The sequence below is a fragment of the Botrytis cinerea genome, chromosome 2, assembly GCF_000143535.2.
Source record: "Botrytis cinerea B05.10 chromosome 2, complete sequence".
In the NCBI taxonomy this organism is placed as follows: Eukaryota; Fungi; Ascomycota; class Leotiomycetes; order Helotiales; family Sclerotiniaceae; genus Botrytis; species Botrytis cinerea.
In genome coordinates, this window is record NC_037311.1 from 1,242,393 (window position 1) to 1,269,414 (window position 27,022).

The 27,022-nt window shown below is 44.2% G+C and overlaps 11 protein-coding genes across 12 annotated transcripts; 7 read left to right on the forward strand and 4 right to left on the reverse strand.

Moving 5' to 3' along the window:
- Positions 1-26: 26 nt before the first annotated feature.
- On the forward strand, positions 27-1,027 carry BCIN_02g03450 (hypothetical protein). Its single transcript, XM_001553782.2, has 3 exons — positions 27-305; positions 357-598; positions 650-1,027. Exons 1-3 carry the CDS (start codon positions 123-125, stop codon positions 765-767), a joined length of 543 nt encoding a protein of 180 aa, XP_001553832.1. The 5' UTR covers positions 27-122; the 3' UTR covers positions 768-1,027.
- A 14-nt stretch (positions 1,028-1,041) lies between these two features.
- On the reverse strand, positions 1,042-2,427 carry Bcrpc25. Its single transcript, XM_001553781.2, has 5 exons — positions 2,006-2,427; positions 1,756-1,951; positions 1,613-1,699; positions 1,500-1,563; positions 1,042-1,446 (listed from the first exon to the last, which is right to left on the reverse strand). The coding sequence occupies exons 1-5, from the start codon at positions 2,015-2,017 to the stop codon at positions 1,215-1,217; spliced, it is 591 nt and encodes a 196-aa protein (XP_001553831.1). The 5' UTR covers positions 2,018-2,427; the 3' UTR covers positions 1,042-1,214.
- Positions 2,428-2,562: 135 nt separating this feature from the next.
- BCIN_02g03470 (hypothetical protein) lies at positions 2,563-5,173 on the forward strand. Its single transcript, XM_001553780.2, has 2 exons — positions 2,563-4,100; positions 4,160-5,173. The coding sequence occupies exons 1-2, from the start codon at positions 2,923-2,925 to the stop codon at positions 4,908-4,910; spliced, it is 1,929 nt and encodes a 642-aa protein (XP_001553830.2). The 5' UTR covers positions 2,563-2,922; the 3' UTR covers positions 4,911-5,173.
- A 1,608-nt stretch (positions 5,174-6,781) lies between these two features.
- On the forward strand, positions 6,782-8,364 carry BCIN_02g03480 (hypothetical protein). Its single transcript, XM_024691253.1, has 4 exons — positions 6,782-6,988; positions 7,077-7,454; positions 7,586-7,889; positions 7,970-8,364. Exons 1-4 carry the CDS (start codon positions 6,944-6,946, stop codon positions 8,209-8,211), a joined length of 969 nt encoding a protein of 322 aa, XP_024547023.1. The 5' UTR covers positions 6,782-6,943; the 3' UTR covers positions 8,212-8,364.
- Bccys3 lies at positions 8,286-10,552 on the reverse strand. Its single transcript, XM_001553778.2, has one exon. It carries the CDS (start codon positions 9,764-9,766, stop codon positions 8,513-8,515), a length of 1,254 nt encoding a protein of 417 aa, XP_001553828.1. The 5' UTR covers positions 9,767-10,552; the 3' UTR covers positions 8,286-8,512.
- Positions 10,553-10,991: 439 nt separating this feature from the next.
- Positions 10,992-13,487, forward strand: BCIN_02g03500 (hypothetical protein). The gene is made up of 3 exons (XM_024691254.1): positions 10,992-11,316; positions 11,384-11,426; positions 11,478-13,487. The coding sequence occupies exons 1-3, from the start codon at positions 11,248-11,250 to the stop codon at positions 12,701-12,703; spliced, it is 1,338 nt and encodes a 445-aa protein (XP_024547024.1). The 5' UTR covers positions 10,992-11,247; the 3' UTR covers positions 12,704-13,487.
- A 389-nt stretch (positions 13,488-13,876) lies between these two features.
- Positions 13,877-14,661, forward strand: BCIN_02g03510 (hypothetical protein). Its single transcript, XM_001553775.2, has 2 exons — positions 13,877-14,115; positions 14,181-14,661. Exons 1-2 carry the CDS (start codon positions 14,059-14,061, stop codon positions 14,556-14,558), a joined length of 435 nt encoding a protein of 144 aa, XP_001553825.1. The 5' UTR covers positions 13,877-14,058; the 3' UTR covers positions 14,559-14,661.
- Positions 14,662-14,960: 299 nt separating this feature from the next.
- On the reverse strand, positions 14,961-16,608 carry BCIN_02g03520 (hypothetical protein). Its single transcript, XM_001553774.2, has 2 exons — positions 16,352-16,608; positions 14,961-16,291 (listed from the first exon to the last, which is right to left on the reverse strand). The coding sequence occupies exons 1-2, from the start codon at positions 16,355-16,357 to the stop codon at positions 15,275-15,277; spliced, it is 1,023 nt and encodes a 340-aa protein (XP_001553824.1). The 5' UTR covers positions 16,358-16,608; the 3' UTR covers positions 14,961-15,274.
- A 105-nt stretch (positions 16,609-16,713) lies between these two features.
- Positions 16,714-17,688, forward strand: BCIN_02g03530 (hypothetical protein). Its single transcript, XM_024691255.1, has 4 exons — positions 16,714-16,845; positions 16,934-17,100; positions 17,156-17,285; positions 17,338-17,688. Exons 2-4 carry the CDS (start codon positions 16,942-16,944, stop codon positions 17,382-17,384), a joined length of 336 nt encoding a protein of 111 aa, XP_024547025.1. The 5' UTR covers positions 16,714-16,845; positions 16,934-16,941; the 3' UTR covers positions 17,385-17,688.
- Positions 17,689-17,874: 186 nt separating this feature from the next.
- Bcrps15 lies at positions 17,875-19,039 on the forward strand. Its single transcript, XM_001553772.2, has 4 exons — positions 17,875-18,088; positions 18,197-18,273; positions 18,352-18,648; positions 18,726-19,039. The coding sequence occupies exons 1-4, from the start codon at positions 18,071-18,073 to the stop codon at positions 18,793-18,795; spliced, it is 462 nt and encodes a 153-aa protein (XP_001553822.1). The 5' UTR covers positions 17,875-18,070; the 3' UTR covers positions 18,796-19,039.
- Positions 19,040-20,759: 1,720 nt separating this feature from the next.
- On the reverse strand, positions 20,760-26,203 carry BCIN_02g03550 (hypothetical protein). 2 transcript variants are annotated; one of them, XM_024691257.1, is made up of 18 exons: positions 25,855-26,203; positions 25,488-25,803; positions 25,273-25,399; positions 24,357-25,210; positions 23,837-24,304; positions 23,634-23,790; positions 23,030-23,566; positions 22,955-22,980; positions 22,774-22,894; positions 22,515-22,609; positions 22,224-22,462; positions 22,091-22,166; positions 22,003-22,041; positions 21,877-21,951; positions 21,806-21,823; positions 21,709-21,752; positions 21,594-21,646; positions 20,930-21,532 (listed from the first exon to the last, which is right to left on the reverse strand). In XM_024691257.1, exons 1-18 carry the CDS (start codon positions 26,079-26,081, stop codon positions 21,177-21,179), a joined length of 3,828 nt encoding a protein of 1,275 aa, XP_024547027.1. In that variant the 5' UTR covers positions 26,082-26,203; the 3' UTR covers positions 20,930-21,176. The 2 variants fall into 2 exon arrangements, with proteins under 2 accessions (XP_024547026.1, XP_024547027.1); XM_024691256.1 differs by having other exon boundaries at positions 20,760-21,532; positions 22,091-22,462.
- Between the last annotated feature and the right edge of the window lie 819 nt (positions 26,204-27,022).

Consider the following 27,022-nt stretch of genomic DNA (forward strand, 5'->3'; position numbering starts at 1 on the left):
GTGGGGTCTTTCTAGCAAATGCCTGAGGCCCTATTAGTCATCAAAGGTCATCATTTGGAGGCACATCCAAACATAACGACCTCCAGGAATGACATATTAAACGTCAATTAATACACGACAAAATGTTTGCGCTCAGGAGAAAGGCAGTTCAATCTGCCGATCGAGTTGGAAGAGTGTCTACTCGAGTTCCGCGACGATGGTCGTCTGCACAACATGGAAAGACTGGTGATGAAGTCCATCACTTCGCTGGATCGAGTACAGAACATGGGCATCATCATGCTGGCCCAACAAACGAGTCTTTCGGAGTGAGCTTTCGATTGTCTCCTATATAAGTCACACGACTAATTACGATATAGACCGGCTTCTTCCTTGTCCTCGCAGCTATTCCCATCTCGATTGGAGTTTACCAATACGCCCAACCATCCGCCGACGGATCTCCTTCTGGTCTCGCGAAGCTGATCGATAGCTACTCACACTATAAAGAGAAGTGGGCTGCAAGAAATGCGCTCCATGTTTCTATGCTCGAGCAAGCTGCTTTCGACCGCAACCTTTTCCAAAGTGATGTGGGCAGTGCACATGTCAATCTTAGATTCCCTGAGTTGGTCTCAATATCTCCGATCCCTCTGCTCTAGAAGCTAATTTGCTACAGACAATTTAACACAGGATCCCCATGGAATGTCCCAGCAGGCCACAGAGCTAGAGATATGGAGAAGTTGGTAGCACATTATGAGAAGATCAACAAGGAAAACGAAGAAAAGAAGCGCTGAAGACCGAATTACAAAATACCCGTACATATTGCTCCAAACAAAGTTTTTCATTGTATAAAGTTCGTATGCGTGCTTGTCTTACGGTTACCAAGATGGTGACAAAACTTCTTGCAATCACGAAAGCATATTTATGCGCGGGGTGAAATCTGACTCTATATTTTGGCAGCCATAAAGTATTGCAGAATTTTGAACAATATTACTGCACAACCTATTATGTAGAAGGCAGTGTCACTACAATGAATTCAAAAGTTCTTGGACCAGCGCCAATCTTAGTTGTCGGGATTTCTTTTTCCAAATTCTAATATACCTGAAGGCAGCCCTAAGAGCCTATCGATTTTCAATGAACTCCAGACCCTAGACTGTTTCCTAAACTCCAGAAATGCATATGATGTTGCTCCACACAACTTATTTGCCCCCCCTTGAAACTTCTCGAACATCTGTTTCTCCTTAGTCCCACCATAAGCAAGGTCCCAATCCAACTTCTTCCATCGAAGCTACTATCTTGTAAGGCGCTTCAATTACTCGTGATTCCTCACTGTCATCTTGCTTTTCGGGACCCAATGGTGCTTGATCATTCCATTGCTCAGAGTCGACCCGAAATCGCACTGTTTCCTGGTTGTCGAAGTAAAGTTGTGTACCTTCTTCAGTCTCCCAGACAAAAACTTGCTCGTTGTGGTTACTGGGTGATTATTAGTAACCCAATTGGAGAAAGAACGAGCGCGGCCGACTTACAAGTGTGAGCCCTCTGGTAGCATTTTTGCGGGAACGAAGATTTCATCAAAGAAGTGAGTGCGAACTTGATATTGTCAGCGAAGCTTGATCGGCGGCCCCGCGTATATACTAACCTCTAATACCACTCTCAATAGAACTGCTGATTCTTCCTGTCATGATTTCAAATTTGAAAGGTCTGAACACGACGATGCGAAATTCAACTGCCGGGTGGTTAGCAAAACATAAAACACTGCGATGACTCCCAGGAACAGTATACCATTGACATTTACAAGACCATCACCATGACCAATCAAACCCTCTGAAGCCGAGAGAAGATCATAAAAGCAGATACAAAGACCAATCTTCTGGATCACCTTGTTGGCATATTTAAGGTTGATGTTATCCTCAATTGCTTGACTAGCATTTTTCCCCAAATCTTGAGGCGCGATCTGAACTAAATCGGCAATTTTGGTCTTTGGAAAAGTTAGAATTTGATTTCCCCATCTGGTTGAAGAAGAAAGACTTACGAGAATGAACATGATGATATACCCGGCTATTGGCTAGGTAAAAAAAAAATGCTTTTGCTTCTGTGCCTTGCTCCTTCCCCTAGGATGATTCTTTCCTTTTGTACGACTGATGCTATGAGGAAATAGAACAATGTAATAGAATGGAATGAAGTAATGTAACGTGACTACCTAGATCAAGGTGGTTTGCTGCCTCTGAATATTCACTTTTATATAAGTTGATAAATCGAACAAAATTCAACTCGGATCTAAATAAAGGATCTTCTCCGACTGCCTCAATTTTTCCTTCTTCTTCTTCTACCAGATCAACTTTATTCTTGACAACTTCGTTCCGAAGTAATCCTCAACAACGGAGGAAATATTCAAAATGGGTATGTTATTATTTCTTCAGGTGTTTCCAAAATCCATTCAACACCTTTTCGCTCTGAAGTTCATGATCGAGAGATCGATGCAAAAGCGCCTTACATAATCCAGCCCAGATTCCCCTAGTTTGGGAGAATTTCTATTGGCTCATGTTGTGCGACAATTTCCACACTAAATAATAAGAGAGATGTCCTCCCGGCCAAATCATAATTGCGCGAGGCAGCTTTCTTTTCCATCTTGCTTCATCATCCCTTTTCAATAATTCTTTCCTGGAGCCATCGGGTTTCATCAATTAACACGTACTAGCCCCCATTACAATACCCGGCAATCCTTTTGGGCGATACGGTGCAACGAAGATCCAACCACCAGCACAAAACGGTTTGCGACAACTTTCAACCTCGGGGCCAACAGCTGTTCAGTACAGTCACCCTGTAATCAACCACGCCCCTCCTGCACAGAATATTCATGTTCTGAAGATTTCACATTATTTAAGTCAACTTCCAGATCAACCTCAGCCTTATCAACACAACAACCATAACCCGAACTCCGACGTCATTATGGCTGGTGCGCAGCAATACAACTTTCCTCCTCCCCCTCCTCCTCCTTCGGGACCACCTTCTGGTGGATATCCTCAACAAAACCCTCAGTATGGGTATCAACAGCCTCCTCCATATCAGCAGACGCGCAATAACGGCCCTCCAAGAGGTGGCGCGAGAGGCGGACACAATGGCCCTTCTCACTCACATCAAAATGGTTACAATGGCCCTCCACAGATACAGGGTCCTCCAAGTGACCAATACAATCCGCATAATCCAGCACCTTATATAGGACCACCAAGTGGCTCTCAAGGCCCTGGTCATAATGGCCCTCCCAATAATTATCCTCAGCAGTGGCAACAACAGGGTCAGCATGGTCCACCTCAGCACAATCACGGTCCGCCTCAACAAGCACACCAGCCACCACCTCAAGTTCCTCTCCCTGCGCAGAACTACCATCCAAATTATGCCCCACAGGGCTTCAATCAACAACCACCATCACAGTATGGTCCACAGCAGCCTGCACCATTTCAACAACCTTACGGACCACCTTCTCAGCAACCACACCCTAGTGGCCCACCCCAACAATGGCAAGGTCCACCCCAAGGACAGCATCAGTTCAATAATAATAGTAATAGAGGTCGTGGTCGTGGCGGTTTCAACAATGGCCGTGGCGGTCATGAAGCACCTCTCATGGGTCCTCCGATCCGCATGGGATTTGAGAACGAACGTGGAGATCATATGGCTCAAGCGGGCAATGGTTTTCCTACTCCCCAATATTCCAATCATCAGACTTCCCCTGCTCCATTTTCTCAGCCTGCTTATCAAGCATATCCCCCACAAAACTTCTCTAATGGAGGTCATGGAGGACAGCGTCCATCGCATGATTCTCATTCATTCAACTCGAGCTCTAATCGGGGCAGAGGAAATGGGAACTTTAGAGGTAGAGGTCGCGGTGATAATTTTCAATTTCGCGGTCGCGACAACAATCGTTCTTTCAATGGCAATTCACAATCTCCTCCAATGCATTTCAAGCCTGCAGGTGCAGGAGACAATGCGAAGAAGAATAAGAAGAAGCGCAGAACAAATACTCTTGGCTTGACACCAAACGGTGTGGATCATGAGGATAGCGATGATGAGATTGATGATGTTGACGAAGAAGCTCGTTTGGTTACTTTGCTTGGTCCCGATACTCCACAGTATGTTTTTGCAGGCCAGAAGATTAGTTCTTCTTGTTCTTTTTGCTAATGAATTTTAGGTTACCTGCAGATCTCACGGCATGGCTCGCTGAGCGTAAAAGCCGCTTCCCTACGAAAGCTCGTAGAGAAGCTGCTGCTGAGGAGCTTCGCTTGAAACGTGAACAAAACAAGAATCACAAGTTCAAGAAAGAGCCTGAAGCAAAGCCCATCAAAAAGGATGACGGAGAGACCAAACTCGAAAAACAGCAACGCAAGGCCGAGAAGCTCAGACTAGAACTTGAGAAAGCTGAACGTAAGATCAAACAGGAGATGTCCGGTGGAAAGCGCAAGCGTGAAAATGGCGACGAGGGCGATGAAGATCGTGGTCAAGTGAGTGATGATGATGATTCTTCATCTAATTCTGACTCGGGGAAGCCGGAAACGATGACATCGCGCAACAATGGGTTTACCGGTATCGTGCACGCACGAGCGCCACCAACAAAAGCTCAGCTTCAACGTCACTGCAAGTACTATTCTACTGGTGGCACCTGCGGCAAGAAGGGCAAGTGCCGCTTCGTTCACGACCTAGACGTCCGCAACCAAGCTTTGCGAGAGAAGGAGTTGAATGGTGGTAAGATGACTATTGCTCAACGTCTCATTCTTAACGACACCGCCAAGGATGATTTGACAATCTTGAAGTCTATCAAGTACCTCAAGGAGAAGGGTTTGATGCCAGAGAACTCCTCTGCTGGTGCACCACCAGCAGAAGAAAGCGAAACCAAAACTGAGGAAAATGATTACGCCGACGCACCCGAATATGGAGAGGTTTGATCTTTTTTGGAGACATTTTTTTCTGGGTTCAGTCGGTTGCAATCTGTCACATATCATGCACACTCAGCACCTACTCGATATGTATTGGTAGTCAATGTGACGGAGCAGATTGAGGAGATCAGGGAAAAGTCGTTGTTTGATGAGTTTGATGTTTTCACTTTCATCCACCACTATCGGCAAAGCGCAAGTACTCATCAAAAGTCTGATACCCGGAACTTTCATGCTTGGTAGTCTATACCTTGTAATTCTTGCTTTGTATTTCAATTTAGTTGATTGGGGAGGAACCGACAGAGAGTTGAGGGGGGTTTCCTTTTATTCTTTTCACCTGTACACTTCTACAGTCCTTCGAGATCGCGACTTCGTTGGCCCCTCGAGATTTCTTTATTCGCGCAGACTTTTCATTGTATTAGTTACATTTCACTCCAGAAAAGCAAACTTTTTTTTCATATCATGACAATTTTCATCAAATCCCACACGAAGCACAGTACTTGATACCCTTGTGCAAGTTTTACATGCTGACGGGCACGAAATCGATGGCAAGTTTGCTGAGAGTCAACAAATTGAATGTATCATGGTTTCTGTGGTGTTGTGGGATGGTAATAGAGTCGGTGGGCATCAATTTAATCAATTAGGCTAGAACGTGAGTTTCAAAAACAAAACAAAAAACATTTCTCAGAATTGTGTGAAGATGCTTGAATATGCAAGGGGGCCAATAAGCTTGGGAATGTCGAATGATGGAGCTTTCAGAGAAATACAACCGGCACTTAGTAAAAGGCTTTCCAAATGAGTTATTTATTTGTCCGTATACCTCTCGAACACAGGTGCTTAACCTCTTATGATTGCTCCCTTAGGAAATGAACATCTTCCATTTTCCTGTTGTCTCACGTGTTTACTTGAGAGGCAAAATCAACTCGGGATAAAGTCAGAAAAGCCCAGTGGCGGCGGAAACCGAATTGTATGATTTCAATATAGATAAATAATTAAAATTATCACTTTGATGTGTCTTGTGGTGCTATATTCGAGACTTTCCTAAGCTAGACCATTTATTCGCATTTGAAGGCTTATGTAACTCAAATAATTGGGAGTTTTTGGGTGTAAGCCGAACCAAATTACACGCTAGGGCAATTTATTTGGCGCAGGAAGTGAAGGCAGATAACTCAGAGGGTTTAGATCCCTGGGACTAACTGGCCAATTCTCCCAAGCAACTAATCAAAGTAAGGCTTATGGAATATATCACTAATAACCACGATTCCGAGATGTACTTCTGAACTTGAATAGCACAGAGTTGTAGTTGTAAGGTTGCCGCTAAATTACCCCGCACTGAGCAGCTTGCAGCTAGGTACTAATCATCTAAAAGTGTGTATATACGAGGGCGTGTCTTTGATGAAGACCGGGCAAAATAACCGAACTCTCCAATATTTACTATGTGATTTTTATAATATATATAACTTTATGAGCATTATGAATTGAAATTTATCAAATTTATCAAATTTATATATAAATTTCGATATGAAAAATTACTCAAATTCGGAAACATTTTGCGAATATTATTTTTAATTCAATTACTATTGAGTTTCAAAATAGGTGAATTTGTGCTTGCTTTGGTGAGGAAATGTATTCGTGCACGGACCCGGCATTCATCAAAAACAAGCCCTCGTAGTTAGTCAAGTGAAGTGAAGTACATCTATGTGTCCGTGCAACGAGTTTCTCACCTCGGCTATATTGTCTTGCGCTAGTCCGAGTAACTGAATGGTTGCATTGCATTTCAAGCTCTTGGAGGGGTACCAGCAGCATGTGACACGCTGGAAGGTTGCATGGCAGGTAACTAATGCTTATAGATTCTTTCGTCCCGTCTTTGAACTCAAGTATTTGTAATTTACAAAACCCTACAGGTATATAATATGTTACATTGCTCATGGATCATTTGTTGTGATGTTTTAGATGCTCTATTCATACCCTAGGACTTCCTCGACCCTTCAAATTCCTATTCCCATTCCCCCTTGAACTTGCAAACTACAACGATAAGCCACACAATGGGAGATTCATCAGGTGCAGATTATAAACCGGAATGGCTCGAGGTAATTGACCCTTTATATCCGCCATGACAAGCTCCTTGTGATAATCCCTCGCCCTCCTCAACTCCATACTTAACTTTGATTCTCGCAGCTTGAAAAGTCCCTCGGTACACGTCCTCTTCTCGTAGGTGATCCAGCCAACATCGAAGAGCAATTCAACCGCCTACTCGCAGCGCTCGACGCTGAGAGACCCCCTCCCGATTCCTCAGTCCAGACTCGTGATACTTCCGCAGACGGCGTTCCGGTTCGTATATACACGCCTTCAAACGCCCCTCAGAATGGGAACCTTCCCCTAGGAGTATATTTTCACGGAGGTGGATATTGTGTTGGAAGCCTCGATTCTGAAGATGTATGGTGTCGATATATTGCAAAGAGTGTTCCGTGTGTGCTCGTGAGTGTTGATTATAGGTTGGGTCCGAAATACAAGGTTCCGACTATGTTGGATGATTGCGTGAAGGCTTTTGAATGGGTATGCATATAACATCCCTATCCCTATCCCTATCTCTATCTCTATCTCTCCTCGCTCCCACCTTTTTTTATCCATGATCTCCGCACTCTTGTTCTTCAACCCAACCTAACTGACATCTCCCCCTCCACTAGTCCTACAAACACGCCTCGGAACTCCACGCCTCCCAATCCCAACTCTTCACCATTGGCAGCTCCGCCGGTGGCGGTCTAGCTCTTACCGTAGCACACGACCTCATCGGCGCAGGTAAAAAATCACAAATCAAAGGCATCGTGGCCATGGTCCCCGTAACCGCACACCCATCTTCTATTCCCGCAGCCTACAAAAATCACTACAAATCCTACGATGAGAATGCGCACGACGTGCCCATTATAGATTTAGATACGATGAATACGTTTTTCGGAGCCGTGGATGCGGATCCGCTGGACCCGAGAGTTTGTATGTATTTCTGGGGTTTCTGGGATGCTTGATTGATTTGATTTGATGCGAGGAGATGGACTAATTTGTTTGGGGATTAGTTGTGACGCTCTCGAGTCATTTGGATGAGTTTCCTCCGACTTATATCGCTACGTGTGGAAAGGATCCGTTGCGGGATGATGGTCAGGTGTTGGAAATGATGTTGAAGGATAAGGGTGTCACGACAAAGAGTGATTATTATGAAGGGGTACCGCATTACTTTTGGCTTTTTCCCGGTATTAAGGGTGGAGATGAATTTTTGGATAATGTTAGTAAAGGGGTGAAGTTTGTTCTGGGTATCTAGGTCAAGAGATGTCCTATCTGTTGAAGGGTTTGCATTTGCTCACGGAGTATTCGTCTGATGATGGTAGCTAGGATTGTGTTATAGTTTTTATTTTGTCTAGTTTCCAAGCCTTGAAAAGGAAACCCACGAGACTAAATCATGCAAATAAATCTATGTAAATTTGTTTATCTAGATGTAGCATTCCGAGAGATAAGAGGTATTCGAAATATGCCCCAACGCCAGCGCCCACACATTCGCATTCGCAAATCCATTTGCATGCGGCTCTTCTAACAAGTATAAAGTTCAAACCCCAATCCAGGACTTAAGAAGCATGGCTTTGTAAGCCGTTAGAGATCTTAGGCCAAACAACAGCTTTCTCCAAGGCTTGCAGAACATCCGCTTTCAGATCCTCTGCATCCTCAACTCCGCAACTGATACGGACTAAATCGTCGTACACACCAATGGCCTCACGGTGAGCTTTGGGAATACCAGCATGGGTCATACTGCTAGGAACTTCAACCAAACTCTCAACTCCTCCCAGACTCTCTGCCAATGTGAAGATGCTAGTCATTTGACAGAACTTTTCTGCTGCAGCGGAACCTCCTTTGATACGGAAGGAAAGCATACCACCACCCATACCATCTCTGTGTTGCTTAAGAGCAATTTTTCGGTGTGGGTGGGAGTCTAAGCCAGGATAGTTGACAGCAATAACGTGTGGTGAGGCCTCCAATGTCTTTGCTACTAATGTTGCATTAACTGTAGCTTCTCTGGCTCGAAGATGCAATGTCTTCAAGCCACGGTGAGCAAGCCAACTGTCGAATGCCGAAGGGATGCAACCAATGGCATTTTGTAGAAATCCCAATCTTTCCTTCATAGCGTCAGAGTTGAAAGCGGCTACTCCCATCACGACATCGGAGTGTCCATTGATGTATTTAGTAACAGAGTGAACAACGATGTCAGCTCCGTGGTCCAATGGTTGCTGGACATATGGACTCATGAAGGTGTTGTCAACTACAACCATAATGCCATGTTCGTGTGCTGCTGTAGCTACGGCTCTGATATCCACAAGTCGCAAAGTTGGGTTACTGGGTGTTTCAATCCAGATGAGTTTTGTCTCGGGTGTGATATGATCCACAACGTCGACCTCAATCTCTGGTGTAAATGTAACCTTCACGCCATGAGCTTTAGCAACCTGTGTGAAATATCTGTGGGTTCCACCATAAACGTCCGAGACTGAAATAACATGCGAGCCGGCGGCCAAAGACTGCAAAATAGTGGCAGTGGTAGCAGAGCCAGAGGAGAAAGCTAGCGCATATTTGGCGTGTTCGAGAGCTGCGACAGCCTTTTCAAAGTTGTCACGATTGGGGTTGGAGCTTCTGCTGTATTCGTATGCGCCTACAGGTTTGCCGACGGCGGTTTGTGCAAAGGTTGTAGAGAGGGAGATGGCTTCGATGACGGCACCGGTGACAGGATCATGAGGGGAACCAGCATGGACTGCTAGAGTACCAAATCGATGAACTGGAGAAGGAGCTCGTGGAGGAGTTTCAATAGGGTGATCGAAGCTTGGGACAGTCATTTTGGAGGGGTAGTGCGGGGTGAAGAATTTATTTTGCGTTTTCCTTTTCTTCTTTTTCGAATAATTTCACACAACAAAAAGATAAAAAGAAGTTTGATGGAAGACTGATGGAAAAGTATAAAAAAATACAAGATGAAAAATTGCGGGGAAGTTCCGACTTAATAGATTTTCCTTTAGTGTACTTAGTAAAAGGGTTAAAAAAAGAAAATATGTAAGAGAGTCTTGGTAATGGGGTCAAATTGGTAATAATGTTCGAAGGATGAATGTCGTGACGAGAGCTAGCCCTTCATTTGTAAGGAACAAAGGGCGTAGATATAGATAGATGCTGAATCAGAGGCTAAAGCACGCAATTCATCAAGATGAGAGAGGAGGAATGTTCCAAATGTGCCATATGTTCCCAAAAGATCTAGGTTTAGGTAAGAAGAGGCAGGAGGGTTCTTTGGCTGCTTATGTGCGGGTTTCGGAATGAAAAGAATGCATATGCCATGAAGATATCATGACAAATTGATGTTGTATTACTCTATATGCAGCCGCTAGCAATTGTCAATCTTTTTCGTGGTGTTGCTACCAAGGTACGCACATATACCTTTTAGGTTATGGGAATCCCAATTAGGGAGGTCGTTGAGGTTGTTACGTAGTCAGACGAGAATACAATACTCGAGTGCAAAGGACATGAGATCTGGATGTTGTGTGTTGTGTGTGTGTGTGTTGTGTCGTGTAAAGATGTTGAGTTTGAAGATATAGTCAACGACGAAAGATGTAATGGATCAAGTCGTTTGTGATGCCTATGGATGGAGAGAGGGATAGAGTAGAGGATGAAAGGAGAGATGCGATCTATCTCTGAGGTTTTAGTAATCATCAAGGTGTGTTTTTATCGCTACTTGACTGTCGCTCAATGATGTCAAATGACAGTTTGGTGAGTAGATTCAATAAAGACACACCCAGTCAAGCATAGTTCTGCATCTACCTCCCTTCCTACTACCTGCCTGTCTGTCTGTACTACCACGTGACTGTCTCTCATCTCAGCACAATCACCTGATGTCCCGTGCTTGTCGGAACTGTTCTATACAGGAGAAGGCTGAGATGCTGACAAACTTAACCTCCGCCAGCAACCAATTAGATCGTCGATAGACGATCGAGCAAGCCAGATGCAGCAGGGGTGCCCTCAATCTTCGATGTTCCGAAGCCCCGACACTAAAACACTTAAACCGCTGGTGCGCTCGATGGTAAACAATTGATGCAAATCGCAAATCGGAACACCAGAGGATGAAATTTCGATATCTATCAGTCACTTACTTTTGCTTTTGACCAATATCTCTCCAACACCCACCAAACAAAGATTCACACATCCTTCCATTGAATCAATTGAACCAAGACCATCCGTTTTCAATATGAACATTTGTCGAAATAGTCATTTTGGTCGCCACCCCTGATAACTTACAACTTCCGTATTAGTCTTTCAACAAGCAGAAAAATACAAGATGCCACCAAGAAGATCGCATAAAAAATCCAAAGCTGGCTGTCAGAGATGCAAGCACAGGAAAATCAAAGTAACCAGCCACACCACACTCACTGGATTCCAGAGACAGTCATGAACACGTGCTAATTTTGAATTAGTGTGACGAAAAACATCCTTTGTGTGGAAATTGTAAAAAGCATGGTCCGTATATCTTCACTGAAGAGTAGAATACATGTTGACAATGACCATCAGGCGTTTCCTGCGATTTCGGGGATGCTCCCTCATCACCTGATTCACCAGCTTTCCAACCTCCAACGCTTGTCCATCAAAGTTCCGAAGGCTCGTTCAACCAAGTCTCATCACCGGCGTCTACCACTTCTTCGCTAACGCCCTTCTACCGGTCCCCTACCATGACAGTCAGAGCTCACGGGAACTCGATGCGTGATCGATCACTTGAGCTCAGGCTAATGCATCATTACACTGCAACGACCTCGAAAACTCTTTCTAATGATGAAAGTCAGGACGTTGCCTGGTCTGTGGACGTACCATCACTCGCTTATGACTCCCCATATCTAATGGATGCTATCCTCGCTGTTTCTGCTTTACATTTACGCATATTGCAGCCCGAAGATCGAAGTCTTGCACGTGCATCACATAGTTATATGGCATCAGCGCTCGCTCAATATTCGTCTCTTTTGAGCCAAGGCCCATCTCAAAGCAATGCAGAAGCACTTTTCTGCACAGCTGCTCTCATCGCTTTCCAAGCATCGGCGTCTCGTTGTGTCGAAAATGGAATTGATGGCGATTCTGACAGTGGTTACGTCCTACCACTCGCTTGGTTTCATTCTTTCCAGGGAGTTAAGACAATTGTTATAACTTCCTGGCATTGGCTACGAAATTCGGCCAAAATCTTTCCGATCATCAATGGGCAGCCTCCGTTAATACTAGATTTTGATCCTGAGCGCCGAGGGTTCTTTGCTTTTCTACTCGAGGGTATCGACCATGTATCTAGCCCGGACGATACTTCCATGGATGCAGATACAAAGCAGGCATACGAACATGCTGTTGCTACGCTCAACTGGTCTCATCAAAAACCAGAGCGAGCACGAATTCTCAGTTTTGCGGCTACTGCAACACGTCGTTATATTGATCTACTAAAGAGACAGGATCCTCGTGCGTTGGTTATTGTGTCGTGTTTCTTTGCTATGACACGTATTGTGGATGATATCTGGTGGCTCCAAGGTGTTGCCAAGAGAGAAGTGACAGGAATTTTCAATTTACTGCCAGAAGAGTGGTGGCCAAAGATGGATTGGCCAATGCGGATCGCATATTCTGAGGGAAGGTTAGATGAGGATACATGGGGTTCTTGTTGGCATACAGAAGGGACGCCAAAGCGGGAAGAGGGATTCAATGGCAATCTCATCTCACACATCGACATGTTGGCTAAAATTATGAATGCTGCACCGCCACCAGACTAAAAGTCAATTTTTTGGAAGTTATAAAAATTGAGAGTATCGGAATACGATATGGTTTCGAGTATCGTGGAGTTTGGGGGCCGTTGGCGTATTCGGAAACAGGAATTAGTGGGAAAAAGCATCTTTAAAACGCAAGCTTTCTTTTGGGATACCAAATGCAATTACGACACAGTTTCACGGCCTAGAAACATAGTCGGCATTTTATGGTAAATGTATAGTAGGAATGAACGGTCGTTCGGGCACGAGTTGAGGGTTTAATATGTAATACTAAAATTAACATCTACATATATTAATCGCAAGGGATGCTTCTATTAATCCATATACTGGCACAACTATTTTGTCCCCTGTTAAATGGATCTTCGGGTCTCGCCAGGCGAAACTCCTGTTCATCGAAGACTCTATTCTCGTCCACTGTCGCGGCTGGAAACCTCGCCCATCTGTTCCACTTCTTCGCCTCACCGATATTTGATCGCTAGACATTAATAATATCATATATTTTGGCTTCCGAATTCAATCCACGACTTTGTCTTCTGCACATACCTGTCTGTCTACATATATCGAAACTTCGTAATGTCAAAGCGTAACTTTTCATCGTCAATCTGATCGTCCGACCCAAAAAGCAACCACTCAATGCATGACGTAACATTTTCCATGATCTCAAAACGTGACAATGACGTTCCCCTTTGCCGATTCTCAGCCGGATCCTCGGTTTCTACTCGTGCTGTGCGCGGCGTATTCCAGAGCTTGCTCTGCAGAATATTCGGCCGCGCGTTAATCCCCACCGCCAAGACACTTGCACGACTCTAACCACGACACCGTCGTGTCATGAGGCTTAACTCTCTGTGGCTGTACCATACGTATTTATTAGTCAGGAAAGCTGTGTTTGGGGGTGCACGAGAGCTGGATGCTGGGATGAGGATGTCTGGATCTGCTTCTGCGGCACTGCTAGCCGGATTTGCATGGGGATTGAGGGGTCCTGTTTTCGCGTCTAGCCTTATTACTTTACTTTAAGCTTTGTGGCAGGGGTGCTTGCGTGCAATCAATCACTCGATCAATCAGGGTCAATGGGAAGAAAGAAATGAGTGTATGCTATGCGTGCGTAGACAAGTAGCCAAAAAGCAGGAATTCAAGAAGTTGGTCCTGGTATGTATGATGAATCTTGGAAGGCTGAGATCTGGTTATTAAAGTGGGTTGGAGGAACGGAGAGAGGTACACAGTATATAAAGTAGTGTATACCTCCTCCTCTTTTGCTAGCTATTTCATCAAATACAAATACAAATACAAACTCAATTCCTCATCTTCAGCTATACAATAACCAATCCTACGCAAACCTCGCAATTATATATACATAAATCACAATGGGACTCATCAGCAAAGTAATCCACAAGGTCGAGGGAAAGCACGAGCACGAGCATGTTCGTTACCCCTCTCTCCAAGAGTATTGAGGACTCCTGGGATACAAATGCTAACATGTAAATAGAACCAAGGTCCTCCTCCCCAACAACACCACATGGGCGGTAACGGAGGTCCCCAAGGTGGATACGGAGGCCAACAGGGCGGATTTGGCGGTCCTGGTGGTCCACAAGGAGGATACGGAGGACCCGGTGGTGAACATCACGGTAGCGGACATCAAGGAGGTGGATTTGGCGGACCGGGCGGACACCAAGGAGGAGGAGGATTCGGTGGCGAGCACCACCACGGAGGCGGACACCAAGGAGGTGGATTTGGAGGACCAGGCGGCCATCAAGGTGGAGGTGGATTTGGCGGGCCAGGTGGTGAACACCATGGCGGAGGAGGATTTGGAGGAGAGAGAGGTGGACACGGTGGTGGTGGACGAGGAGGACATGGTGGATTTTAAGTTTTGAAGTCTTGAGGAGAGAGATGAAGGGGCATTATGATACCAATTTAGTTTGTTTTCTTGACTCGTCTTTTATGGTACAATGAATATATGTATTTTGTCATTGAGAACTGTGTACTTTCTTTGTGCTTGTTGTCTAGCCCTGATCTCCTTAGAGGTTGAAGAGTGTAAACCGCGAGCTCTGCGTAGGGTGTTAACGCTAGGACAAATACAAACTTATGTACAAATGAAGAGGATGACATATAGAAGAGATAGTAGCAAAACTGAAATATGAATGTTGCTGACTGAAATTGCATTTGATGGCCCACCAATTCGTGTATGCGTGGCTGAGTGGAAAGATGGATTGATTTGGCAGTGATATCTTGAAATCGAATGCCATCACATGTTTCAAGCTCGATCGACTAGAGATAATCATGATTTTTGATGGATTAGAGTAAACAATCATGTACACGCTATTGGTGTCCCTCATTATAATAGGCTCCTCTAATGACCATAATGCGCTGAAAAGCATAGAAAGTAGGACTACCACCGAAGTGGAAAAGCAGCAAAGCAGCTTCCAAGTATGTTACGCCTGCAATGCCTGTATATCTCGTCTTCCCATCCCCAAAACTCCATATCGCTAAACTCAAACAATGCATCCATCCATAGCATTCCTGAAACAAGTTCCCACCCGTAGAAATCCCCAAGAACCATAGCCATTACCCCTAACCGATTCATCATCTTCTGGACTTGGCCATAGCTGCAAGTCGTGCTCGCTTTTCAGCTTTCTCCTTCTTGAGTCTGTTCTCTTCGGCAAGAGCTTCAGCATCCTCCTTCCTGGCGATAGCAGCAGCCTTTTCTTCTTCTTCATCTACTTCAAACGTAGCTGCTTCCATATCAGATGATACATCAGATGCATAGTCATCCTCCTCAACTTCATCTTCCATGTCGTCTTCTTCCTCATCTTCATCAGTAGCATAGTAGCGATCGAGATTCTTTCTACCATTTTTATATCGGTCGTTGCTATTACGAGATGAGTATGAAGGTGCACTGGGCTTGTTAGCAGTTGGACCGCCACCTCCTGGTCTTGGGCGAGCAGTCCCGGTGTATCCAGTTGTTGCTGTTGCAGCTTTTTTGACTTTCTTTTCAACAGCTGGTGGCGGAGCCTTGGCACCAACAGACTTCGCACCATTCGTACCATTCGTGCCACTCTGTCCATTCCGAGCGGGAACCTGGCCAGTCCTTTGAAATTTGGAATTTGGTTCTAGTCCCTTTTGGATGGTCTTCCCCTTTTGGGTCCTTAGTTTATCCGACTCTCGCTTGGATGGTGCTTTCTCGATGCGTTTGTGTTGAATCTTTCCAACCTGACCCAAAGAAGCCTGTGCAGCTTTTCCCCGTGCCAAAATTTCCGCATATGAACCTTTCTTGGGAGGTTTTCCTGATTCGGTGGAAGATGGAGGTGGTGTTGGCTGACCGTTTTTGAATGTGGTGTTGGCGGTATTAGCCGAGTTCGGAGTTGGCCTTTGTTGTTTCGTGTCGATCTTCATCCTGCCCATACTCGTATCAACAGCTGTAGGACGATGCGCTTGGTTCATTGGTCTCGATATAGTAGCAGTATTTGGCCTTTGAAGTTTGTCAACCGGCTTCCTCAAATCATCGTTTGCTTTTCGCTTTGGTGGGAGAGTGGCGGTCGGCATCGTCATTGTTGAATCTGAACTTGGCCCCCCCGAAATCTGGGCGAGAAGATCACCGATCTTGATCAAGTCAGTATAATGGTCATCTAGAGTATAAGCAAATGCGCAAAGCAGACGTACCGGCATTTTGAATGATGTGCTTGTGATACACTGAAATTTTGAAAGAATGAATCAGAAGATGATGGATGAACAACTCAAACGCTAATCGCGTGGATTTCCGACTTCTTGTAGTGCATCAGCACATGCAAATTGATAAGTATGGTGCTAACAGCAGGAATAAAATTTGAAAGCGCCAGATAAAAAATAACTGCGCCTTCAGGTAAAATCGTTGTATTCGTGTTATTCCTTTGAGTTGTTGTTGAGGCCGTGTGAAAAGCAAACGGGCAGACAATCGCAAGGATTTAAGTCCATTTCGTTATCACGTGTTAGACTTTACAGGAGTAGCTTAGCGCCACGCCAGTCGCCCACACAAGAAACTTTTTGATTTTAATCGAATCTGAGATCCACAATCGAATCTTTCACAAACTTCAAAACTCTCAGAACTTGAAATTTCAGTCTCCGTCTCTTGCGGTTAAATCGATTGATATACCTGTTCTTTAACGAAACAAATAAATGTAAGATCCTCCTCACATTGAATACTTCACAGTATTGTTTCGCACACCAAGATCATTGAAATAGTTGACTGACAAGATTTGCGCATAGCATTCAAAATGAAGTATCTCGCAGCATACCTCCTCCTCACCATCGGTGGAAAGGCCTCCCCTTCCGCTAAGGACATCACCACCGTTCTCGAGTCCGTTGGAATTGAGATCGACCAAGAGCGTCTCGACACTCTCATCAAGGAGCTTGACGGAAAGGACATCAACGAGGTTAGCACAGTCGAGAAAAATGCGCACATTTACCAGTAACTGACGTGATATCTAGTTGATCGCTGAGGGTTCCTCCAAGTTGGCATCCGTCCCATCTGGTGGTGCCGGTGCTGCCCCAGCTGCTGGTGGAGCTGCCGCCGCTGGTGGTGCCGCTGCTGAGGAGAAGGTTGAGGAGAAGGCTGAGGGTATGTTTTGCTATATTCTCATTAATAAAAAAGCCACTAACACAATAAACAGAGAAGGAAGAGTCCGACGAGGACATGGGTTTCGGTCTTTTCGATTAAGCAGTCAATTGACTTGCCCACGAACTCGACGCTCTCGACCTGCCGGAACATCATTTCGAGATTTCTGGGAGAAATCGTGCGGGCTACGCCCATTATTTGCACGCCATATGGGATGGATTTTATCTTGCGAAGGTTCCCATGACAAGCATATATTCATGCAAAATAGAGCAATAAAGACGTGATTCTTCAAACATCAGCAGTGTCTTAGCAGGATAATCATCTACATCGTGTGATGTGCTGTGCTGTGATTTGATGCGATGTGATATGTAAATGCAAATGCAAATGCAAAAAATCTCATTGAACATCTGTGATTGACTGCTTGCCAAAATATACTACTCGGAAGTCTTCACTTTTGTAATCAAGGTTGTCTAGAAGCCGTACCAAAACCCCATATTATAATCTACATAAAATTCAGAGGCCAATCAAGGCCATCCATAATCCTATTATCTACTATCTGACACCCCTCCACCACCCTTGCCATCCTTGATTTGATACGGTATCGATATTTGCATGGGAAAAGGACGAGGCTGAGAGGTCATCTGGGATATTTGCCCTATTTTAGCGCCGAAATCTAAGCGAGACCAAAATTTGCAAACTTTCTGGCACTTGGACTCAGTTGGCGGCGAACAACTCCTTCACGACAACTCCATCCTTTCGACAACCTTTGAAAGAACCCAACCGCAAAGATGGCCGACGAAGAATATGTGAGCAATTAATTACTTTGTTTGGGATTTTCTGAATCCAAGTTCTCCAGAATTATGGAGGCGATTTTGAGTAGAATGGATGGCTAATCAATTTTCTCAATTCAATAGGATGCCCAAAAGGCTGCCGAGATCAAGGCAAAGAGAGCATTCCGCAAGTTTTCCTACCGTGGAATCGACCTCGACCAGTATGCCTACCTTAACAAATCCACAACATGAATATCAAAGGGGATCTCATAGTAGCTAACCCTATATTCTTCGAATAGACTCCTCGACCTTTCCTCCGACCAACTCCGCGATGTCGTCCACGCCCGTGCTCGCCGTAGGTTCAACCGTGGTTTGAAGCGCAAGCCTATGGGTCTCATCAAGAAGCTCCGCAAGGCCAAGCAAGAGGCTCAGCCAAACGAGAAGCCTGATTTGGTCAAGACTCACTTGAGAGACATGATCGTCGTCCCAGAGATGATTGGCAGCGTTATCGGTATCTACTCCGGAAAGGAGTTCAACCAAGTCGAAATCAAGCCTGAGATGGTTGGTCACTACTTGGCCGAATTCTCTATCTCTTAGTAAGTTAATCCCTACTACGTTCTGTGCGAAAGCTTGGAGATGTTCGCATTGGAAGCATGTACTGACATCAAAACAGCCGCCCAGTTAAGCACGGAAGACCAGGTATCGGTGCTACCCACTCTTCCCGTTTCATTCCTCTTAAGTAAATTACTCGGATACATTTACGCTGTATCATACCGGTTATCAAGGATGGATGGTTCACATATTTGCATGGGATATTATGGCACATAAGCCTGAGATACCAACCTACTGCTTGACTACGGTCGAAACACAGCTATAATAAATAGCGAGCAATGGGCAAATATGAAATTACGTCAAGAATATCAACCTTCTTCATTGCTTTGCTGTGAAATATATGAAATACACTTTAACTATGCTTGATCTTGGGCAGTTCCCATTTTTTTCTATGGAACTCTTCTACAAACTTGTGATATCCTATCGGTGGCCATTGCCATTTTGTCCGTATCTATAATCCCCGCCTCAATGTCCATCAGGTCACATTATCTGAACAGCGAAAGCATCGACTTCCTGCTGTCAATTTGCACACACCTGTCGAAAGACCTCTTCTATAAACCTCGCTGGAACAGCTTCTGCCTTCTTTTTTAGTGTGCCACTCATACCATGGCAGTGGCATACCTTGCTCTGGTCTCGTTTTGTCTTTAACTCTCACGGGAGCCATTGTGCTATAGCTAGTGCAAGTCACAACTAAGGTCTTCGAATTTGGATTGGGAATGACAAAGATATTGAAGAAGGCTGAACATATGTAGAACTGGTAGGAATGGGATAGCTATATACAATAATTAGTAGTTGCGTCCAGGGGTTGTAGTCTCGGAGCATATTTCACTTTAATGAGAAAGGACAATATGTCTGGCAAGTCTCAAAACTGGCGTTTGACATAAATGTTCCGGATCAATTGGTTTCATACAGTCTAAGTTACAATGTACAGAATTCTTTACTTATGGTAGGATATCCATTGCTTAACCCCTCAGATTCTTCACCTACTCAGCGTTATGAATACATTATTTGTGGCGTCCGCCAATGATATGTTTTCATCAAGATACTTACGCTCTTCAGAATTTCTTTGGTCTCCAGAATACTTTACAGGATCTCTGCTCTTCAAATCACCTGCACTTTTCAGGATATCTCACAATACCTATGCTTTTCAAGGTACCTATGCGGAATTCCTATGCTCTTTAGAACACCAGCAACCCGGCTCTCTTTCGGAAGATTTTACCCAGAATGGAAAGCACTGTCTTGCAGAACCGCAATTCCTACCCTTTACATCTGACAACCAGCTTCTCAGAAGGGCCCAAGACATGTTGCAATATTCTCAACGACTTGGTAAAACCATATGGGCATTTTCAACTCTGTGCGCAAGCTCTTCATCAGCGATCGTGGTCACACAGTCTTGGGAAATCTCATGATGGCGATTTTGAAACCACATACGTCTTGCCCGCCAGTCACTGTGGATGGTTCTTCAAAGACTCAAATTATTGGTCGGGAAGAGAAGTTGTCATCTGTGGAAGATGAGACGCTGATTCGCCGTGCGTCTGCCCTCATTTACCTGGAGACTATGCTTCTATTCCAATCAGCTGGAAGCACATGTTCTGCCGTACTTCCGTCCAAGCCATTTGCCATTGTACTGGCTGCATTCTTGGACCAGCATGCGCCCCCGACATCCATACACCAAGTGGGATTTTCATGAAATACTGTCAAAAATATGTGATCAGACTCCAGCTATAGATCCTCTATGCACTTACTCTGGCAGCTTTTCATCTTCCACACAGAGTGGGTGCGAAAAAAAAAAAACGAGAATCTTTCCGGCATGCTTGCAATCTTGGTGGAACGAGAGGAGTAGATTGTCTTTCAATTTTAGGACATAAGAGTAATCCAATGGCCTTTGGAGGACATGAGTGTAATTTGCCGTATATCTTGATACTCGATGGCTCTTCTGATATCTCAATCCTAATTCTTCTCTTGAATCATGTATCAAATGATATCAAATTCATTACTCAAAATCAGACGATCTCATATAAATATATGTAAATAGTTCAGACGATAGCTCAAAACATAGAAGTCCGTCGCGCTTTCTATCGAGTCATGTTGTAAATGCGTCACTAATCTAACAACTTATTTTGTTGTATACTTGGGCTCTTCTGATTCAGGGCTACATAACGCTATGCTGGAAAGGAAGTGTATTCCAAGGTGGGAGCTTTTTAATGTACTGCTATCTTTGGTTGTCCTCCTCTGCCGGAGGAGATGCTATGAGCCGGAGGTTTATGGTCGTACACAATGGCGAATTACTACTGTGGAGTAAATGCTTGAGATAAATGATTGGGCCTGAAGCTGAGTAAAATTGATGGTGTAATATCATTAGATAAAGTTGAGAAGATTTGAAGTAACTGCATTGAAATGCTAAGGGCGCGAGTTTTCGCGCAACGAGAGTCCTTTCCGTTTGAATATGGCATCTTGCCAACAAAGATAACGCATGAAATGTATATAAGGATTTATGAATTAACTATCGCTTTTACTCACTACCAATCTCCGCTCTGAACCCACTCTTCCGATTTTTATTCGGTATCTTATAGTCCTTCTCCCTACGCTCTTTATGACTTTCCCAGAAATCCCAATCTTCATCATGCAGTCGCGTCTGCTCCTTTTCCGATTTTCTCTGCTTTTTCCTTTCCCTTAACACTTTCAACTTGCTTCTTTTTCCGGAGTCCTTCTCGGTCTCAGGATTTCCGTCGATCGCTTTGTTGATATTTACGCGTATACTACTGTAGATTTTTGAAAGTTTTTGTCCAATAAAATCAAAGAGATGACGAATCCGGATGCTCCAGGCAATGATAAGTGCAAGCGTTATAAGAGCAGAGGATGTTGGGACTGTTGGGGTGGTCCTCTGTTAATTCTATCTTGTGGAACGAATGGGGAGAATTTTTCATACTTGCGATTGCGCCTACAGTGCGAAGAGGAAGGTAATCACCACCGCCCCATTCTCTAATGTGATGTCAGCCTATGATGCGCCAAAATTATGAGTTGAGAGGGAAAGAATAACCCACCGGACGTTCATCCCAAAAAGACCTGTGAAGAAACTAAGTGGCAGCTAATAGCAAGAGGTTAGTTCAAAAATTATGGATGTCATTGTATATAGCATACAAATATGACTGTGAAGATCTATTCTCAATACAAATTAATTCAGCTCATCACAAATATATGGAGGAACCCACTGTGAATATCATGACAGATCTACTCTGCGCACTGGCAAGATCAGCCTGGTATCTTGCCAGACGTACCTCATCCACCTGTATTGACAATTAGTACCTCTGATCAGATAGTTGCGGCACCTCACTCACCTGTGCTTGTCTCTGTATCATGCCGAGCAGCTTGTCAAACTGTATCATCTTAGTGGTTGTTCTTCAATAAAAGGGGATGCATCTGTACATCATCTCTGGTGTTCTTTGCATTTTCCGTCATTTTTTCTACATGCTGAGTGTATTCCACGAGGTACTCCTCAGCACTCCTCAAGAATATCAGCCCATTTGTCGTCAGATTTTGCTTCGTGTAAACATCTAACATGATTCTAATCTCTGTGATCTGACTGTTGAACAAGGTCTTTAGAGTGTTCAGCTCATCTTCAATATCCCGCAGTTCCAGAAGAGCGGACGTGTTTTCACGATTTTGCTCCTCCGCAATTTTCCCTTCAAGTACATGCTTGGCACGAATAGAGCTAGTCTTAAGGTCGTCATTATCATCTACTTTGGCCCGGAAACCTTGTGCACGGAAATCTTTGAAGGATGTTGTCATTTTTTCTGTCTAATTGTCTAATTAGAGAGAGAAGAATAAAGACATTCACGAGAAAACTTGCCAGAATACTGATCGCTTCTTCAAATATTCGGAAGACCTCCAGATTAGGATGTGAAGTTCGTTCGAACAAGATAGTGACTGCATGAAGGGCGACCACTGACGAATTTAGGGGTCAGTAATTACCTATTTACGAATAACAACCTCTAAGGCAAGTAGCAAGGGACATGAGGCTGCTTAAAACACAGAGAGTTCGTAAGATAACAAATATTCAGACAAAATTTGGATTTTGGGCAATATTAAAACAGAAAAAATTTGCTCACAGGCTGCAAGGTCATACGCATTTTCACAGCGAGAAGTGAGATCAGCGTTGACTTCATTAAAAATGCTGTCTCGAAGGTCGGCTTGTTGAAATAGTCTTCCGTCCGTCTTCAGTCCAGTTATCTAGGTTAAAATTAGTGAAATGCTTGACACATCAGAAATCTCAGTGTGAAAGTATCTTACCCTAGGAAAGAAAGTAACAACAGACCCTAATCGCCATATTTAGTTTCTGAAGCTCCACCCCTCAGATGTACATACCATCAATAACCCATAGCCAGAGCTGATCAACCATGAGAACATTCCCATCCAGAAGGTCGTCACCAGGCATTGGATCGCTATCGCTTGGGTTGTCGGGATCGTCACTATTTCCATCGACTGCATCTTTTTCTTCATTTCCCTGGGCTGGCCTCATCATCTGAGCTGCATTGCCCTGTCCGTCAGCAGTGTTAATTGTTCCAATATTTGACTTAAAATGTCGCTCTTTAGTCATCTTATACAACATCTGATCATCATCTCTCGCCCTTGTATCGAGAAGACTTGGATATCCAAATTGATCTAGTGTCCTCCGAGCATTTATTGGAGGGTCGTGCCCCAGATACTGCCAGAGGACTTGAATCTCTAGCGAGTCAAGCTTTGACACTTGTTGAGGAACAGGTCTCGATCGACCTTGCTCGATTCGTTGTTTTACGAAATGTCTCCTTTTCACAAGGACCTTATAGGTATCGAAGTGAAGATAAGGCAAATATAAGCACATTTGAATGTGATTCGTGTTAACAGAGTCAATGCCTGGCGGTGCTAATGGTAATGTTAGTTCAAACGTGCCTAAGTAGACGTATCTAACATAGGAAAATAGACTTCCCACTTTCTAAACCAAAAAAAGAACAATGAGGCTTTAAGAAACAAGAATGATGATGTTCTTGATGCCTTCCACGCACATGCTTTGAATGCCAGTGCTCGTGATCTAACATTTTACTGTGGACATCTGGCCCCTTTTCGAATGATATTGCTTCAAGAACATCCTTTCCAGTCAGTAAATGGTGATACTTTGGGCAATCTAGAGCTTACTGGAACCCATGTAGGATTGTTGAAAGGTACGTGTATCCATGTAAGCTTGAGGTTTGAGAAATTGGGGTCCTGTAAATGAGGCGCGATGGGAGAAAGAAAGCTTTCATTTCCTTCACGCTCTGCAGACGACGAGGACTTATCTTGATGAAGACCGGCACGGGATGGACTCAAGAAAGAACTTTGAGCCGTCAGAGATTCGCTGTGCCTGCGTAAAGGCCCGGGTCTGGTCGCTATTTCGTCGTTCTCAGTTCGCGACTTTCGAATGGATGGCTGTGAGCCCCGCGCAATGCTAAACTCATGGTCGGGAGATGTTGAGTGCTGTTCGAACGATGTACGAGACGTGGCATTAGTAATATCAGGATCGCTTGAATTTAACTGGACGGTTGGGGGCGAATTGTGCATTTTTATAGACGCTCCTAATTCTTCCGGAACGGTACCTGCATTATCTTCCACATCCAAGGTCATTATCTATATCAATTGTTAGTCTAATTTTACAGATTAAGGTAAAAGTATCATTTACCAAAGCCGGTGGAGACTGAACTGATCCTGTTTTTCTACTCCCGATGATATCTGGTAATTCTTTGGCTTTGATCTTTGACGCTCGTCGAGTCTGGGGAGAAGGGCTTGAACCTTTCTTAAAAGGGTTCAATCTCGACGAAAATTTAGGAGTCAATGTATCACCCTTAACCTTGGCATCAGAAGTGATTTTATCTATAGGCAAATATGGAGCGCGGCTATTGTGACGTAAATGTTGTCCGGCCCTTGGGGCATCTGATACTTCTTCCCTTCGTTCCTTCAAAAGCTTGGTCGGACCATTTCGTCTAAAATCGTACATAGATTTGTTTGTTGACCAGACTCTGATTAGGGGCTCATTAGTTGGGATTGTAGATGTGCCTTCATAAAAACCATTTATCTCCACCTCCACTCTCTGTTTGAGATTCAGTTCAAAGTGGGCGATTTTGCTCAATTTGCAAGCCTGCTTGACCAAAGCGGCTAACGCCGCCAAATAATCTTCTTTAGTATGCCCATTTGCGGAGCCGAACGCGGCACACTTTTTATGATTGCTCACCAATGGATATACACTCTCGTTACGTAGATTAAGTATTGCCGATTTAATAGATGTGATAGGTGCATGGAAAGGTTTGCCTTGATCTAGACCGGTAAGATTTGAATCTATTGTCTCGAAAAAGGTCCACACTTTGAATTCCGTGGCTAAAGCTTTAAAGTCTTTCCCGATTTGCTTCAGGGAATGGTGATCTAGTTCCAGCTGCTTTGTTATGGATGTTGGGAGTTCCCGTGATAGACCCATGATCGTGCGGATACTGCCAGAAAATCCTGGATGTGATAAGTAACTTGAGCCTCTATGTGGCGTTGCTATGATCGAGGTTAGCTACATAAATGGGCAAGCCCCTAGATGGTTTCTTATTTGGACATACCGAAAAAAGTGATACCATAACAATCATTGAGAATTAGATCTCTGGGTCTCCCAGCATCGGTTAAAGCCATTTTGAGCACTAGCCCCCCGGTACTGTGACAGACGAAAAAAAGGGGACGATTTTTATCCTGTGTATATGTCAGGTAAGGGTTTATGGTAAATACATAGATGCAACAGTTCGAGTTGAGGTATCGACCGATACCGTGCTCTTCCTACCTCAATTGACCTCAGCTTCCTAATGCTATCCAACAGCCTAGTGGCCAATTGCTTCAATGTATCACCGTCTTTCGGGTCCCCATGGTCATACAAAAGAACTCGAGCCATGCTCAGATCCCTTCGGCTACGAATATCGCGGACAATCCACGGAGGCAAATGTTTCATCGTGTAAGCTGGTGACACAGGCGTCATGCTCATAAATGCCGACCTCACATCGCTACCACTATCAAGTGGAGAGGGTCCGTCCTGTGCGAATTTAGCTTCAGGCATCCATGTCATCTCTGGATCTCCTCCAATGGCAGGAACTCCGACAATGCTGTTGTTTCGTTAGTCATGAACATTTTTGGGGATCAGAAAATCTTCTCACTCGACTTCTGTGGTTCTTGGCCCCCGTTCTACAGAGGGAAATCGTTTGAATGGTAAATTATCTATCTCTGATCCCAGATGGTCATTTTGTGATGTCCCGGCGCTGCTATGTGGCACAAAGTTCAGTGATTGAGCCTCATTGTCGCCAATCGAGGTCTTGACCGATCTCAATTGAACCGATGGGATTTCCAAATTCCTCGGCCGATCACTTCCACCATTAGTCGCCATCTTTGACGTACTTAAAGATACAAGTGACCCATATGTAAAGAAATATAGCGATATGCTCTTAATCGATTGATCTTGGTTAGATTTGAACAGTAATTGTAGAGCAATGATAAACAGAAGAAGTCTTGAGAATTCTTGCTTATCTCGTGAGCAGCCTCAATGTAAGGCTAAATAGGTATGTAACCATCTTCCAGGTTACATACGACTTGTAGCCCAGAGCCGCACAAACAGGTACTCGATGAAGCACTGATGGTATGTAATGTAAGTCTTACATGCATACGTGTACAACAAGCCAATAGAGGTAACCATATCATCTCAATGGAGACACCATCATGTATGTTCAAACAAACACAGAAGGTACTTCGAACGCTTATCGTGAGGTTTTGGGGGCGATACGTGATTGTGGCTGCATATCTTCATCTCATACATGAAAGATGACCAAGCCCCGATCCCGATGACACTACTGATCTCCATGAGTCCAGTCGATACAGAAGAAAGTCAAATTATCATCCGGTTTTTAAACTTCAGAAAGTGTTTGTATGTTTGAGTCAAGTCAAGTCAAAAAGGCTCCATTTCATGTAGAGAGGCCATCAGCACAAACCAAACGGGGCCGTGCACTCGCCGGCCCAAATTCTCATGTCCTTCAATACAATATTGATGAGTCTCATGTAGTTATTCAAAATGGTACATACTTCAATTTTCCCTATATTGTAGTCAATGGTAGCTTTCTAGATGTTATTGATGATATTTGGGTATTTCAACTCAACTCAATGCGTCCTCATTGCTCCAACTATATCAGCTTCAACAATTTAAATGTCCTTGCCGTTTGAAATATTGATCAAATATAGAACGATCCGAATGAGCCCTAAAACATGCATGACATTTAGCTAAGCTTGAGTGAAGGACAAATCACATCTATTCGATACAAGAAAGACGGCAATCAT

What these genes read in the sequence shown, in the direction of transcription:
- BCIN_02g03500 (XM_024691254.1), top strand. Translation starts at nt 11,248, where the DNA reads ATGCCACCAAGAAGATCGCATAAAAAATCCAAAGCTGGCTGTCAGAGA. An exon ending in GCAAGCACAGGAAAATCAAA is followed by an intron (nt 11,317 to 11,383) that starts GTAACCAGCCAC and finishes ATTTTGAATTAG; the next exon opens with TGTGACGAAAAACATCCTTT. An exon ending in TGGAAATTGTAAAAAGCATG is followed by an intron (nt 11,427 to 11,477) that starts GTCCGTATATCT and finishes AATGACCATCAG; the next exon opens with GCGTTTCCTGCGATTTCGGG.
- BCIN_02g03450 (XM_001553782.2), top strand. Translation starts at nt 123, where the DNA reads ATGTTTGCGCTCAGGAGAAAGGCAGTTCAATCTGCCGATCGAGTTGGA. An exon ending in CAACAAACGAGTCTTTCGGA is followed by an intron (nt 306 to 356) that starts GTGAGCTTTCGA and finishes ATTACGATATAG; the next exon opens with ACCGGCTTCTTCCTTGTCCT. An exon ending in GTCAATCTTAGATTCCCTGA is followed by an intron (nt 599 to 649) that starts GTTGGTCTCAAT and finishes AATTTGCTACAG; the next exon opens with ACAATTTAACACAGGATCCC.
- Bcrps15 (XM_001553772.2), top strand. An exon ending in CGTGGAATCGACCTCGACCA is followed by an intron (nt 18,274 to 18,351) that starts GTATGCCTACCT and finishes TTCTTCGAATAG; the next exon opens with ACTCCTCGACCTTTCCTCCG. An exon ending in GCCGAATTCTCTATCTCTTA is followed by an intron (nt 18,649 to 18,725) that starts GTAAGTTAATCC and finishes ACATCAAAACAG; the next exon opens with CCGCCCAGTTAAGCACGGAA.
- Bccys3 (XM_001553778.2), bottom strand. Translation starts at nt 9,766, where the DNA reads ATGACTGTCCCAAGCTTCGATCACCCTATTGAAACTCCTCCACGAGCT.
- BCIN_02g03550 (XM_024691256.1), bottom strand. Translation starts at nt 26,081, where the DNA reads ATGGCGACTAATGGTGGAAGTGATCGGCCGAGGAATTTGGAAATCCCA. An exon ending in GGAAGCTGAGGTCAATTGAG is followed by an intron (nt 25,400 to 25,487) that starts GTAGGAAGAGCA and finishes ACATATACACAG; the next exon opens with GATAAAAATCGTCCCCTTTT. An exon ending in ACAATCCTACATGGGTTCCA is followed by an intron (nt 23,791 to 23,836) that starts GTAAGCTCTAGA and finishes CTGACTGGAAAG; the next exon opens with GATGTTCTTGAAGCAATATC.
- Bcrpc25 (XM_001553781.2), bottom strand. An exon ending in TATTGAGAGTGGTATTAGAG is followed by an intron (nt 1,564 to 1,612) that starts GTTAGTATATAC and finishes GACAATATCAAG; the next exon opens with TTCGCACTCACTTCTTTGAT. An exon ending in CTACCAGAGGGCTCACACTT is followed by an intron (nt 1,447 to 1,499) that starts GTAAGTCGGCCG and finishes ATAATCACCCAG; the next exon opens with TAACCACAACGAGCAAGTTT.
- BCIN_02g03480 (XM_024691253.1), top strand. Translation starts at nt 6,944, where the DNA reads ATGGGAGATTCATCAGGTGCAGATTATAAACCGGAATGGCTCGAG. An exon ending in GCGTGAAGGCTTTTGAATGG is followed by an intron (nt 7,455 to 7,585) that starts GTATGCATATAA and finishes CCCCTCCACTAG; the next exon opens with TCCTACAAACACGCCTCGGA. An exon ending in TCCGCTGGACCCGAGAGTTT is followed by an intron (nt 7,890 to 7,969) that starts GTATGTATTTCT and finishes TTTGGGGATTAG; the next exon opens with TTGTGACGCTCTCGAGTCAT.
- BCIN_02g03510 (XM_001553775.2), top strand. Translation starts at nt 14,059, where the DNA reads ATGGGACTCATCAGCAAAGTAATCCACAAGGTCGAGGGAAAGCACGAG. An exon ending in GAAAGCACGAGCACGAGCAT is followed by an intron (nt 14,116 to 14,180) that starts GTTCGTTACCCC and finishes ACATGTAAATAG; the next exon opens with AACCAAGGTCCTCCTCCCCA.
- BCIN_02g03530 (XM_024691255.1), top strand. Translation starts at nt 16,942, where the DNA reads ATGAAGTATCTCGCAGCATACCTCCTCCTCACCATCGGTGGAAAGGCC. An exon ending in ACGGAAAGGACATCAACGAG is followed by an intron (nt 17,101 to 17,155) that starts GTTAGCACAGTC and finishes CGTGATATCTAG; the next exon opens with TTGATCGCTGAGGGTTCCTC. An exon ending in GGTTGAGGAGAAGGCTGAGG is followed by an intron (nt 17,286 to 17,337) that starts GTATGTTTTGCT and finishes CACAATAAACAG; the next exon opens with AGAAGGAAGAGTCCGACGAG.
- BCIN_02g03470 (XM_001553780.2), top strand. Translation starts at nt 2,923, where the DNA reads ATGGCTGGTGCGCAGCAATACAACTTTCCTCCTCCCCCTCCTCCTCCT. An exon ending in CTTGGTCCCGATACTCCACA is followed by an intron (nt 4,101 to 4,159) that starts GTATGTTTTTGC and finishes AATGAATTTTAG; the next exon opens with GTTACCTGCAGATCTCACGG.